Genomic DNA, 13,572 nt, shown 5'->3' with positions numbered 1-13,572 from the left:
GTGGAATTATGGTACCATATAGATATTATTTGTACGAGATAGTGATTAAACCTTTTGTTACAGGGCACCTCAGAAAGATTAACGATGCATTTGGTGGAAGAGCATTCAGTGGTGGATCCAACATTCATAGAAGACTTCCTGTTGACCTACAGGACTTTTCTTTCTAGCCCAATGGAAGTGGGCAAAAAGTTATTGGAGTGGTTTAATGACCCGAGCCTCAGGGATAAGGTTGGAAAATATATTGTAGTTTGGCTTTTAAATGTGAAATGTTCAGATATAACCTTAAAGATAGTTTAATATATATATTTGTCACACCAGTTATGTTCAAATTAGTTTTTAATGTTTATTTTGAGAGAGAGAGACTGAGAGAGTATGCGTGAGGGAGGGGGGCAGGGAGAGAGAGAGAGACAGAGACAGAGAAACAGACCCAACCAGGCTCCACGCTCAGCGCAGAGCCCGACCTGGGGCTTCATCTCACGACTGTGAGATCATAACCTGAGCCAATATCAAAAGTCAGACACTTCACTGACGGAGCCACCCAGGCACCCCTCAAGTTATTCTTAATGGAAAAAGAGAATGCTCTTTTTAAGCAAAAAAAAAAAAAAAAAAGTGAGACACCTGAGTTCCATTGGAATCCGCATCCTCTGTTGGGCAAATGGTCAGTGTATTCCAGATGAAAGTTACAATTTTTAAATTGGCACCAGAGCAGCATTTTATTGTACGTGTTGCTGGTCTGTAGGCCCCAGTAATATAATTCTAAACAGACTTCTTTAGCGGCTCTTGAGAGCTCTTTCAAGGCCAGATTGGATGATAAACTACATACCCTTTTGAGGTGTAAGAGTTAATCATAGCCTATACTCATTTCTCCTTTCCTCATGTGACAGTCTGATTTACATAAGGCAGACATGGGAAGGCAGGTAGGAAAATCCAGAACAGTAGACCAACAGTGAAAAGCCCCCAAGCTCTACTGCTGGTCCTGCCCCTAGCTAGCTCTGTGGTCTTAGAGAAATCATTTGGACAGCAATGCTTTTCATTTCATGTTCTGAGAGTCACAAGCCTAGGCTTGTTCAGCCAGGCTCTCTAGCCATCAAAACTTGGTTTGAGTATTGCCTTTGCCATGTACCTTAGGTGTCATCTGACCCTCCTGCCAGTCATTTATTGACTTGTAAAATGAATAATCGACATCTTTTAGGGGTTATTGTGAACATGAATAATAGAAGTGAAGTTCTTTATGTAGTACCTGGCTCAGTACACTTAATATGTATTAAAATACATCATACGTTTTAAAAATTGTTTGTTGGTGGTGGAAGTTGGTAATATTCAATTTATGATTTATGAATCTCTTTTCTTTTCTTTTAATGTTTATTTTTGAGAGCAAGTGAGCAAGCACGGGAGGGGCAAAGAGAGGGAGACAGGATTTGAAGTGGGCTTTGCACTGACAGCAGAGAGCCCAACGTGGGGCTCAAACTCACGAACTATGAGATCATGACCTGAGCCGAAGTCGGATCCTTAACCAACTGAGCCATCCAGATGCCCCTGAATCTTAGTTTTCTAACCTGTAATAGGCTACTAAGACTTTTAACTTGGCTTCTCAGCTGCAGAATTTTAATTTTATTAAATGGTTGGTGTTAGATATGGTTTCAAGGGAGATGTGATTAGGGTTTCCAAAATTTGAAAAATGGACTATAGTGATCGTAAATGACCAAAAATTAATATAAATATCAAGGCTTGACTCCTGAGTGTATACTAACTATAAACAGTATTTAACTGTAGTTAAAAATTAACTATATACCATCACCTTTGTTTCTCTACTGCTAGAATAATGTGCTTAATTTTCTCACTTTGATTAAAAGGGGAGATGGTTTGATTAGAGGTTAAGATGTTTGAAAAAAAATCTGTGGAAAATGTATGTTATTTAAAATTTAGAAAATAAAACTCATAAATAAAACAAGTACTTTTATAAAGTTTCAGTTATACTCCATTTAGTAAGATTTTGTTGAGAATTCACTTTATGCTAAGACTTGTAATAAGTCTTAAGGATGTCCTGAGAACATAACAGATAAAGTTGTGCACATGGAACTTATAGTCTAATGAATGTCACAATCCTCTTGCTGGGTACATCACAAATAGTCTGTAACTGTGTGTGCATGCGTGTGTGTGTGTGTGTGTGTGTGTGTGTTGGTCTGTATAAAGGAGGTGTAGGGCTCTGTGAAAACACATGTGCAGTTTAAGAAAAGTCTACTCATTTTTCCTGAAGAATTGGCAGTGTTAAAAGCCTCCTGAATCTTAATGTTAGCAAGTAAGATGTAATTCCCAATAACTTCCAGCTAGCTCCTTCCTTTTTATAACTTTTTCCCTTATAGATCTTTCTAGGCTTAATATTATTCATTCCTTTTGTCTCTTCTGCCCTCTACTGTTATTTTTTAGTTTCTGTCTTCTTTTGTCTTATATTAATTTATTTTGGTTTTATTATAGCTTTGTTTTTATTATGACCTGTTTCAAATATATTTTGAGAGTAAACAAGATAGAAGAAGTTAATTACTATCTTTCACAGATTCAAAATCCTTCTTAGCAAAACAACAAAAAGTCTATACTCATAATATAAATATACATAATTTCAGAAGGTCATTTTCTTATGAATAAAATCCTTGCTGTGAGGGTTTTTGTTGTTTATTTTGTCCATTGTTATTAAGTAAATTGTTCAGTATCTTTTTTGAAATGACTTTAATTGCAGATTTTTAGCACTAAAAAGAAGAAAACCTGCTAAAACCATTGATTTTTCAGGTTACACGGGTAGTATTATTGTGGGTGAATAATCACTTCAATGACTTTGAAGGAGATCCTGCGATGACTCGATTTCTAGAAGAATTTGAAAATAACCTGGAAAGAGAGGTAATATTTTTGATGAAAAAAAAAGTCATCAATTTTAAGTTCATTTAACTCAGCCTATTTTTGAAACCACTCTTTCTGAACTTTTATAGAAAATGGGCGGACATCTAAGGCTGTTAAATATTGCATGTGCGGCTAAAGCAAAAAGAAGATTGATGACATTAACAAAACCATCCCGAGAAGCTCCTTTGCCTTTTATCTTACTTGGTGGCTCAGAGAAGGGATTTGGAATCTTTGTTGACAGTGTAGATTCAGGTAGCAAAGCAACCGAAGCAGGCTTGAAACGAGGGGATCAGGTATATTTCTAAATCCAAACTGAAGAGTGATTATTGGTGCCTTTTTTCTTCAATCAGTTGGGATACTGAAATGAATTTCATAATTTTATTTTTTAGATATTAGAAGTAAATGGGCAAAACTTTGAAAATATTCAGCTGTCAAAAGCCATGGAAATTCTCAGAAATAACACACATTTATCAATCACTGTGAAAACCAATTTATTTGGTAAGTATTTTTGCATACTTTAATCTGTCTACTTTTGGTCTTCTTTTTCCCCACGTTTATGTCTTCATCATGAAAAAAGTCATTTTTATAAGTAATATTTCAAATATAAGAATCAAAATATTTACAGTAAAATGCATAGATACAGATAATTACGTAAGCATGTATGTAGATCTAAAAATCTAACTTGAGGACCATAAAGATTATTTTTATTGATAAATGTTTAAATACCTATTATTTTTAAATACCTAAAGATTTAAAGAGTGTATTTAACTTAGTGTGAATGGAAGTGACAGAGCAACACAACAAAGAAGATTCTTGTGGTCATTCATTGGAGTAGTATTTTTCCATGGGATTACAGTTTTGATAGTTGAAGTATACACTTGTCACCTGTTCCTGAGTCCTACAATTTCCTTTGAATTGTTTGGATTTATTATAATGGGTGTTTTATGGTGTTTATTTCCATTTTAGTATTTAAAGAACTGCTAACAAGATTGTCAGAAGAGAAAAGAAATGGTGCCCCTCACCTTCCTAAAATTGGAGACATCAAAAAGGCCAGCCGCTACTCCATTCCAGATCTCGCTGTAGATGTAGAACAGGTGATAGGACTTGAAAAAGTAAATAAAAAAAGTAAAGCTAACACCGTTGGAGGAAGAAACAAGCTAAAAAAGATACTTGACAAGACTCGGATCAGTATCTTGCCACAGAAACCATATAAGTAAGTGTATGAATTTTCTGTGTGTTATTTTATTGTGTTAAAATGATATGCAAAGGTAGTGATATAATTGATGTTTACGCATGTTCTCAGGTTTTATGGCTGACCTGTCTTAGAAGCAATATTAGTAATGATTTTAATCTCATATGTTTGCCACTTACTTGCGCAACCCAAGCTTTATTAGAGATAGTTTAGCATCTCCTCTTTTTTTTTTTTTTTTTAATCATTTGTACTTAAAAAAAAAAAAATAAGCATGTGTGTTTGCTCATGTTTCACCCATGGTTTGGAGTTGTTTTTGCTACATTTCTTTGTTTCTGGATATCTTGTCTACCATCACTGTCTGCCCTTTGTCAACCAAATCATTGCTTCTTTTGGTTGCTACTATTCATCCTTGCCATTTTCTTTTTTCCTCTCTGTTTTCATTTATTTAACTGTTTCCAAGATATCACCAACCAAGCACAGAACTCCTTTCCTTCCTTCCAGTTGCCTGGACAGTCAGAATGTCAGGTATATTGTTGAATCTCTTCTTGGCTGCTTATTTATTCCAGGAGCTCAGACTAGACAAAGTTATAGGTGTCACACTTTTTTAGTCTTGTTTGCCTGTTTGCTTGGTTATTTCTTCATTTTAGCTCCTTCTTAGTCTAGAGATCTTTTATAAAATTCAATTACCATTAGCCAAAGTTGTTTTTTTTTAATGTTAAATAACATTGATGTACCAAATGCATTTATTACATATTCCTCAAGCTACAATGATAGATAAGTTGCAAAACATGTAGGTATTTTCTTTCTTTGATAATTGAATGGCTCTTCTAGAGGAACAGTAGATATTCAGAACTACATCAAACATTTCTTAAATTCCATTTCAGATAAAAATTTTTATCTACAGATTGGAGAGATATGGTCCAAATATAGTATTGATGGGAGAGTCAAACTTGTGTTGTCCCCACTGAATATAATAACTGGTGGTTTTGTATCAGTTTAAAAAGACTTCTACAATAGAGTCCTAAGGATAAGCAATGAGTATGATGATTTATTTATAGACTTGAGAGCATGTTTATATTGAGTAATTTTTAAATAAATGATGGATTAGTCCTGTTAGCATTACAGAAAATAGAAATTGATTTTTAAAATGGCCATTCTTGATAAAAATTTTAATATAAAATGGGCAAAAAGAATTACTTAAATGTAGAATTATTAGCAGCATAATAACAACAACAACACAATCTGACAGTCATATTGGACCATGAACCTTAAAAAAAAGTCAAATAAAAGTCAGCATGACCCTGGCAAGTATTAATAGAAATGTGACATGGAAGAACTGGGATATAAGCCATCCACACTACAAGACATTGGCAAGGAACACAGTATGAGAATATTATGTATAATTTTGTTTTATATGTATTTAAAAAGATACTCAAAAGCTAGAGAAGGGAAAAGAAGATAATAAGATGTGTTGATTTTTAAACACTGAGGAAACATCTTAATTTGTATTTAAGAAAATGTAAGCTGGTGTCTGACTCTTGGTTTTGGCTCAGGTCATGAGCTCACAGTTTTGTGAATTCAAGCCCCAAGTCGAGCTAGAGTGAAGCCTGCTTGGGATTCTCTCTCTCTCCCTCTGTCTCTGCCCCTCTCCCTCTTGCACTGTCTCTGTCTCTCTTGAAATAAGTAAACCTAAAAGGAAATGTATGTCTCATTTTAAGTATTTTATTGTAAAAATTATTTGAAATATTTCATGAATATAATGCAACTGAAATGAAAAAACTATATTTAAAAGCAGGCTTGGGGCACCCGGGTGGCTCAGTTGGTTAAGTGTCTGACTTCGGCTCAGGTCATGATCTCGTGGTTCACAAGTTCAAGCCCTGCGTCAGGCTCTGGGCTGACAGCTCCGAGCCTGGAGCCTGCTTCAGATTCTGTATCTCCCTCTCTCTCTGCCCCTCCCCCCACTTGTGCTGTGTCTCTTTCTCCCTCTTTCTCAAAAATAAACATTAAAAAAAATTTTTTAAAGTAGGCTCAGTAAACTGTAGGATCTATTATATGGTATGATAGACTTAATACTAGTTACTACTTAAATTTTGCTCTCCTAGAAATCAAAGATTTTTACAAAGATTTTTTTTTTTAACAAGGCCATTAAACTAGCCAATCAGGCAGATTTTCTAGATATGCCGTGTCCCTCCCTCCCCACCCCCAACACTGTCAGTACTACAGAAGTTATGATGCTGGATGGTGGCAAACTGGCAAGGATAGGTATGGGAGAGGGATGTGAATAGGGTGACAAGAAAAGGGTGAGGCAAGAGGATTATAGGAGTCAGATCTGGTTGTCAGGTAAGTAGAGAAAGAGTGATGAATACTGAGAAAAGAGAGAATAAGTCAATAGACTATAAAATCAACAAAGGCTAAAAAACAGTTTCAGTAACCATGAGAAGAGTTGGAGAGGTCAAACAATAGATATGCTCAGAGAGGGACTATTCTGAATTAAGTCTTAACTGTAAAGTAGTTCCAATCCAAGAGAGTATCCTCATGTCTATGGATAACAGATATATAGGCAAGAGTTATTAGATCTTCATTTTAGGTGTTAAAATGTTGCTGAGAAACATTTCTTAAGAAGGCAGCTCTAGTGTTTTTAGCCATTTGTGGCCACCGTGACCCAGTTGGCTCTATATCTTTGGCCCGAGCCCATAATAGTTGTCTTATGTCATGGATTATAATCTGATACTTTTGGCAGTAAAGATGGTTTTATGTGGTTGAGGAATGAAATTCGACTAATGTGAAAGTTGTAATGTTTCACAGAACATTAATATTTCTCATCTTTATGTGCATGCCTATATGTGTTTAAATGGAAATTGGATTTTGTCACGGACTTACCTATGAATTTGGAAGAATTTACACTAAAATCATCTTTAATTTTTGGCGACTTTAAAATAAATACCATATCCTTGTTTCTTTAACTTTATAATTTCCATTCCCCCCAAAAATAAAGAATGCTATTATATATTTTTTTTAATTATCATAGCCATTAAAGATAGTAGGTATTATGATCAGGCTCTAATGTCTGAGAACCTAACTGATGCCAAATGTCTTAATTTTATTTATGTCACCTTGGACACCCAACCAAAGAGTTTTCTTTCTCTTCATTTCTAATTTCTAGAAATTAGAACTATAACCATTTGCTGATGATCTAGTTGTTTTGTATGTGTCCATGTTTATTATTTTAATTTTAAAGTCTTTTTTGGAAATAGTGTGCCCTTCAAGTCTAGGAATATTTAAATGTTATTAAATCATGTTTTTAAGAATTGTCCACAGTAACACGTTTTATAAAGGTAAATGAGTTTGTAGCTATCAGTAATAAGGAGTATTTCTCTGGGAATTTAAATGTCTAACTAGAAATTTTGAGTAGAGAACTAAAAATAAAAAATGAGTCATTAATTTCCTTTGCCTCTTCTTTGATGCTAAGAAATATTACCATGGACCCCTGCTTTTTTATGCTTTGTATAATTAAGAAACAATCCCGGTGTCAGGGTTTCTTTACATTTGACTCCATAGTGATCTTATTTATTTCTCTGAAACACTGGAGAATGAAATTAGGACAGTTTGGATTTTTCTCTTCTGTTTTACTCCATTTCTTCAGTTCTTAAAGATCAGATTATAAAATAATTTATCATTCTGATACATAAATCACCAGTCGAGTGAGACGAAATACACTCTTTTTAATATGCTTATTCTTAAATCTATTTCCAGGAGTAACTAGAGCTTATCTTTTCTTGAAAATACTGAGAGAGTACTATTATTCTTTGTCTACTGAAAGAGGCATAGGTTTTAGAGTGACATATGCTTAAGATACAGCAAAATAAGCTGAGTTAGATACACTTAAGCAGTAGTTGCTACTGAATTTTCAACCAAATTTATTAATGGTACTTTTAAATGAGCTGTCTTATACAAATATGTTTTATTTATGGTCTGTGTCTATTATATATTGATGAGTTATAACTTTTTACTTGTGGATCATTTATTCTCTAATTTTTCTCTTTGTTCAGTGATATTGGGATTGGTCAGTCTCAGGATGACAGCATAGTAGGATTAAGGCAGACCAAGCACATTCCAACGGCATTGCCCGTCAGTGGAACCTTGTCCTCCAGTAATCCCGATTTATTGCAGTCACATCATCGCATTTTAGACTTCAGTACTACTCCTGGTGAGCATCGCCTGTGCTGCTTTTGTTTTCTTGTAGTAATCTGTTTTCTTCTAACATATGGTAATGCTGTATGTTCTTGGTTTGGCGTGGATTGTGTCAAATGCTCCAAGTCAGAATGAGCCTTAAATTTCAAACCACTGGAATCAGTTCTTTCTTATTCTTCAGACTAATTTGATAGGATCCTGGGCAAATTAATCTCTGAACGTGTTTTCTCTTTCATAATAATAACACATACCATGCCGGTTATTACTAGGTCATGTAAAATAAATAGAGTAAGAGGAATATATTAGATTAGCTTAATGGGATTTTCAATATAATAAAGATGAACTTTAGATTTACATTTTTCCCTTTTTTGCTACCAACCTGAGAATTTTATGTGCTGCTGCTGTGTACTGATGTTTGTATTTGTGGATCATTCAGGTACCTGTGGGGAAAAATATGTTCATGCAGCAGATCAGTATGTTGACTTATAGAATCTTTGAAGAAGGATTGTAACAAGGGAGAGATGCAAGTTTAGCACTTATCTTTTCTAGGGAGGTTTTCCTGATTACTTCACTTAATTGTATTACCATATGCTAAAATCCTTTCCACTTACATATGGCTTTTCTTTCCCCCAGACTTGCCAGATCAAGTGTTAAGGGTTTTTAAAGCTGATCAGCAAAGCCGATACATCATGATCAGTAAGGACACCACAGCGAAGGAAGTAGTCATTCAGGCCATCAGGGAGTTTGCTGTGACTGCCACTCCGGATCAGTATTCGCTGTGTGAGGTCTCTGTCACACCTGAGGGTGTAATCAAACAAAGAAGACTCCCAGATCAGCTTTCCAAACTTGCTGATAGAATTCAGCTGAGTGGAAGGTATACAATATATCTGTCCTATTGGATTTCTTTAACCCCTCTTCAAACCCACACCAAAGTCTAAGAGATGAACACTTTCAAAGGGTTTTTAAAATGAGTAAGTACCCCTGCAAACGAGAAAGAAGACTTATCCCATTCTCCAAGAATTGGTGAATCAAAGGAAATGTACCCAGTAGACTGCTGACCCTCACAAGGATCTCTTAAGACCCTTTTGAAAAGGAGGGCACTGTGACCTGAATATTGTTATTGGCTATCAGGGCACAGGCAGTCACTTCTTACACTGGCTGTAGGACACCAGGCTGGGGAAGTCACAGCTAATGCTGATTCTCTTTCCTGGATGTGTACATTCACAAACATGTTTTTAAATCATATTCTGTTGTCAATTTCTCCTGCCTACTCAACTTTTCTAGGAGCTGCAGTTGTTTAGATGGAGATATCAATGACCATGTGGCTGGCTAATGCTGCCTTTTATTGTGTGCTACACTGTGAAAAATACCTCGCTCCAGAACAAACTTTTGGTTGCTTCAGAGCTTGGTCTCCTGCTGCATAAGTGCTTATATCACATATTACTTGCAGGGTAACATTGTACCTGATTTTGTCAGTCTCCTGAATTTCCCTTGATAATATGTAATGTGTGTCCTCAGACCACAAATTAGTGAAAGTTGAAAAAGCAGTTACCTTTTGGCTCTAATTTAAAGACTAGATTCTGCACTCACTGAATATTAAGGAGTTTCATAAATCACATTTTCTTTTTTTCTTGCTGGATGGAGTGTTCTTTTTCTACTTGAATTTTTCCATAGTATAAATCTGATTTAATTCATTCAAAACTTCCTTTTTCTTGCTATCAACTACAACTTTATTACTCTTCTTCACTTTTACTTTATTTCCAACCCTGACACCAGCAGTTAGTGTTATTTTAGGAGATCAGTTTTTCTCATTATCATTTGAAGGCACATTGCTATATCTGTAACCATGATGGAGTTCTACAAATCTCCATTGAGGTGCAGATTCATGGCTCACAGTCAAGAAAATTATATATGAATACATGTCATGGGCTTCATGAGTAATCAAAACTGGGAATGTTCAATCTGTGGATGTGAAGGCCTCAAGGTATGTGTTTTCTGTCATGGTCGCTTTGGTGAAAGATGCAAAAGGCCAGTTTGGCAAGACTCCCACTGGGCTCATTCTGCTTCTGTCTTTATGGAATTTGGCTTAGGAAAACATCTGTCTACTAAACCAAAAAAACAACCCCACAGGGCAAACATCTGGATTCTATTTTCAACAAGTTGTTTACAAAGAGAAAGGAGTAATAATGAGTTCTCATCTCTGTCACTGATAGTAACTACTCATTAATATTTGGGAGCCTCTGTTTCCTCATCTGACAAGAATAATACCTGCCCCACTTACTTGTAGGGTTTTTGTGAAAACCAGATATTTAAAAGTTAAAGATCAGGGCTCCTGGGTGGCTCAGTAGGTTAAGCGTCCGACTTCGGCTCAGGTCATGATCTCGTGGTTCATTAGTTCGAGCCCTGCATCAGACTCTTCGCTGACAGCTCAGAGCCTGGAGCCTGCTTCAGGTTCTGTGTCTCCCTCTCTCTCCCCCTCCCCCTCCTCCCCCTCCCCCCAAATAAATAAACATAAAAAAAAATCTATTTTGGCATTATTGTACTCATAGTATCAGATAGAAGGGAATATCTTATAGGTTTCTTTGGTATTTGAATAAGTTGGTTCAAATTGGATCACGTTTACCTATTAATAGTTACAGACTCTCTCTAGGAAAACAGGGTGATGACCTGTGTCTGATCTCTTCTGCCTTCCTTAGAGCCTGTTTTCTTATTTAAACTGAAATTTTAAATTGAGCTATTTTCTGTCACTTTTAGCAAAAATACATAAAATAATCTGGAAATCAGGGAAGGGCAGGAGAAAAATACATGACAACTGGTACAAATGAAATGACATATGATTTATTAGCTCCCATCAGTGACTTCCTGATAGGTGATTCTATGAGCTGGTGACTGGGGCAGCAGCTGTATTCTCTGTCCTTGTACAAGAGAATTCTTCCATCACTCACAGCCTGTTCTTGCAAATGTTGTCTACAAAGTAGCATCATTCTTTCAAGTAATGTCATGAGACTGCTGCTTAGGCTTAGAATTGTGTGTTTTTCACAGGTATTACTTGAAAAACAACATGGAGACAGAAACTCTTTGTTCAGATGAAGATGCTCAGGAGCTGTTGAGGGAGAGTCAAATTTCCCTCCTGCAGCTCAGTACTGTTGAAGTGGCCACACAGCTCTCTATGCGGAACTTTGAACTTTTCCGTAACATTGAACCTACTGAATACATAGATGATTTATTTAAACTCAAATCAAAAACCAGCTGTGCCAACCTGAAGAAATTTGAAGAAGTAATTAACCAAGAAACATTTTGGGTAGCATCTGAAATTCTGAGAGAGACAAACCAGCTGAAGAGGATGAAGATCATTAAGCATTTCATCAAGATAGCACTACACTGCAGGGAATGCAAGAATTTTAACTCAATGTTTGCAATCATCAGGTAAGCGAGCATACAGGTCCTAAGATTCAGTTCAGTTTGCAGATCAAAAATACACATCAGTCCAGGAACACCGTATAATTTCTATAAGTGTAGTAGCTTTTGATTGAATCATATTGAACAAGTCCTTTTCTCGGAATCCAATGATTCTTAATTTAAAGTCTCTGGTGAGCTACATGTAGAGCCCAGAAAAGCTATATTCACTACTTTTTTTAGTTCTGCGACTTAGGGCAAATTATTTTAATTTCTCTAGACATCAGTTTATTTCTCATAAAGGAACAGTGCCCCAAAGAAGGATCAAGTTGATTCAATGATATTATGTATGTGGACTTCTATCAGCTGGCACAAGGCAGATGCCCACTAAATGTTCATTTTCATTTTCTTCCCGTGTAAGTGCTTATACTGAGGCCGGAAGACACTACAAACTGAAACAATTAGCAATATTGCTATTCACGGTGATTATGAATCATTGTCTCTCACTAGGAGTTTGAGCATATTGTCATTACTGTTAGGACTTTTATTTTATTCCTGTAGGACACTTGGCCAGTCTGTTTTATCACCAGCCTCCTATGTGCCAAGCGCTTCTCTGTGCATAGAAGCAGAGCTGCAAAACAGATGCTACCCTCATGATACTTCACATTCCAGTTGTTTGTCCATAATAAACAGACTAGAAGGGTCTGAAGGGTAATAACCCTTGGCCCTGACCCTGCTTCTGTCTTCAATTCTCATTATCCAGAATTATTAGTAGTTTCTTATGAATCCCATAAATTGCTATGTATATACAGCATAAACACAGAGGTATTATACGTTTATAAACAATATGCTATTTTTACTTTCTTTGTTTCGTAAGAATGAGTCATTTAATTTCCTTTTTTTCCTTTCAGTGGCCTAAATTTGGCACCAGTGGCAAGACTACGAACCACCTGGGAAAAACTTCCCAATAAATACGAAAAGCTGTTTCAAGATCTCCAAGACTTGTTTGATCCCTCCAGAAACATGGCAAAATATCGCAATGTCCTCAACAGTCAAAACCTGCAGCCTCCCATAATCCCTCTATTCCCAGTTATCAAGAAGGATCTCACATTCCTTCATGAAGGTAAGTATAAAGTAGATTTTCTGTCTTCACTTGTGGAGGCACACGATAAATGAATGTGATAGGATTCCCTTTTTCTTCTTTGCCAATTATAGGAAATGACTCAAAAGTTGATGGGCTAGTCAATTTTGAGAAGCTAAGGATGATTGCAAAAGAAATTCGTCATGTTGGCCGAATGGCTTCAGTTAACATGGACCCTGCCCTCATGTTCAGGACTCGGTGAGTGTGTCCTCTTCAGTAACACGTGTAGGCTTAGAGAAGTTTGGGTTTAGAGGTCTCCTAATAAATGAGAAATTTTTGAATATTTACATTTGTAGCTTGGCAGAAATTTTATTAGGTTGTGGCGAGAATCCCCTGAGCTCTAATTCGAAACAGATGTCTTATTCGGCCTCAGGTGCACTTTTGACTGCCCGTAAAAAAGTTTGTCCTGCAGAAATTTTTCATTTGACATGAGGCACAACTATTCCTTACTTGTCAGAACACTGGTTTGTAGAGCTTAAAACTCATAACTGATAGTATGAACTAAAATATGTAAAGAACCCAAACAATATGGGCTCAGTATCCATGCAATGGATTTAGTTGGCAGTGTAGTCAAAAATGATTAATCCAGTGAAGGAGAGGAGTTCTTAGAACAAAAAAATTAACCGTATCTGTCTCTTGAGCCAGAAAAGTATTGCGGGTAAAGTTGTGTGTGTGAGGTGATTATGCAGTTTAATGTTTGTGAGCTTCTAGTACTGCTTATCCAAAAGTCTAGTCCTTTCTTTCTGAGCTTGTGATCTTT

General features: G+C 36.1%; 1 protein-coding gene across 15 annotated transcripts in view; it reads left to right on the top strand.

Moving 5' to 3' along the window:
* Positions 1-13,572, top strand: part of RAPGEF2 (Rap guanine nucleotide exchange factor 2) — a 246,268-nt gene that overhangs the window by 219,173 nt on the left and 13,523 nt on the right. For all 15 annotated transcript variants that reach the window (XM_053216762.1, XM_053216760.1, XM_027068275.2 and 12 more), the window contains 10 exons: positions 64-228; positions 2,785-2,892; positions 2,982-3,185; positions 3,282-3,390; positions 3,859-4,105; positions 8,134-8,291; positions 8,909-9,149; positions 11,318-11,701; positions 12,583-12,794; positions 12,887-13,010. In XM_053216762.1, coding sequence (XP_053072737.1) covers positions 64-228; positions 2,785-2,892; positions 2,982-3,185; positions 3,282-3,390; positions 3,859-4,105; positions 8,134-8,291; positions 8,909-9,149; positions 11,318-11,701; positions 12,583-12,794; positions 12,887-13,010 — 1,952 coding nt within the window. The remainder of the gene's footprint in view (positions 1-63; positions 229-2,784; positions 2,893-2,981; positions 3,186-3,281; positions 3,391-3,858; positions 4,106-8,133; positions 8,292-8,908; positions 9,150-11,317; positions 11,702-12,582; positions 12,795-12,886; positions 13,011-13,572) is intronic.

This window comes from Acinonyx jubatus, chromosome B1, assembly GCF_027475565.1.
Source record: "Acinonyx jubatus isolate Ajub_Pintada_27869175 chromosome B1, VMU_Ajub_asm_v1.0, whole genome shotgun sequence".
Classification (NCBI taxonomy): Eukaryota; Metazoa; Chordata; class Mammalia; order Carnivora; family Felidae; genus Acinonyx; species Acinonyx jubatus.
The sequence above is the reverse complement of the archived record's forward strand: the minus strand, read 5'-3'. Positions and strand labels throughout refer to the sequence as shown.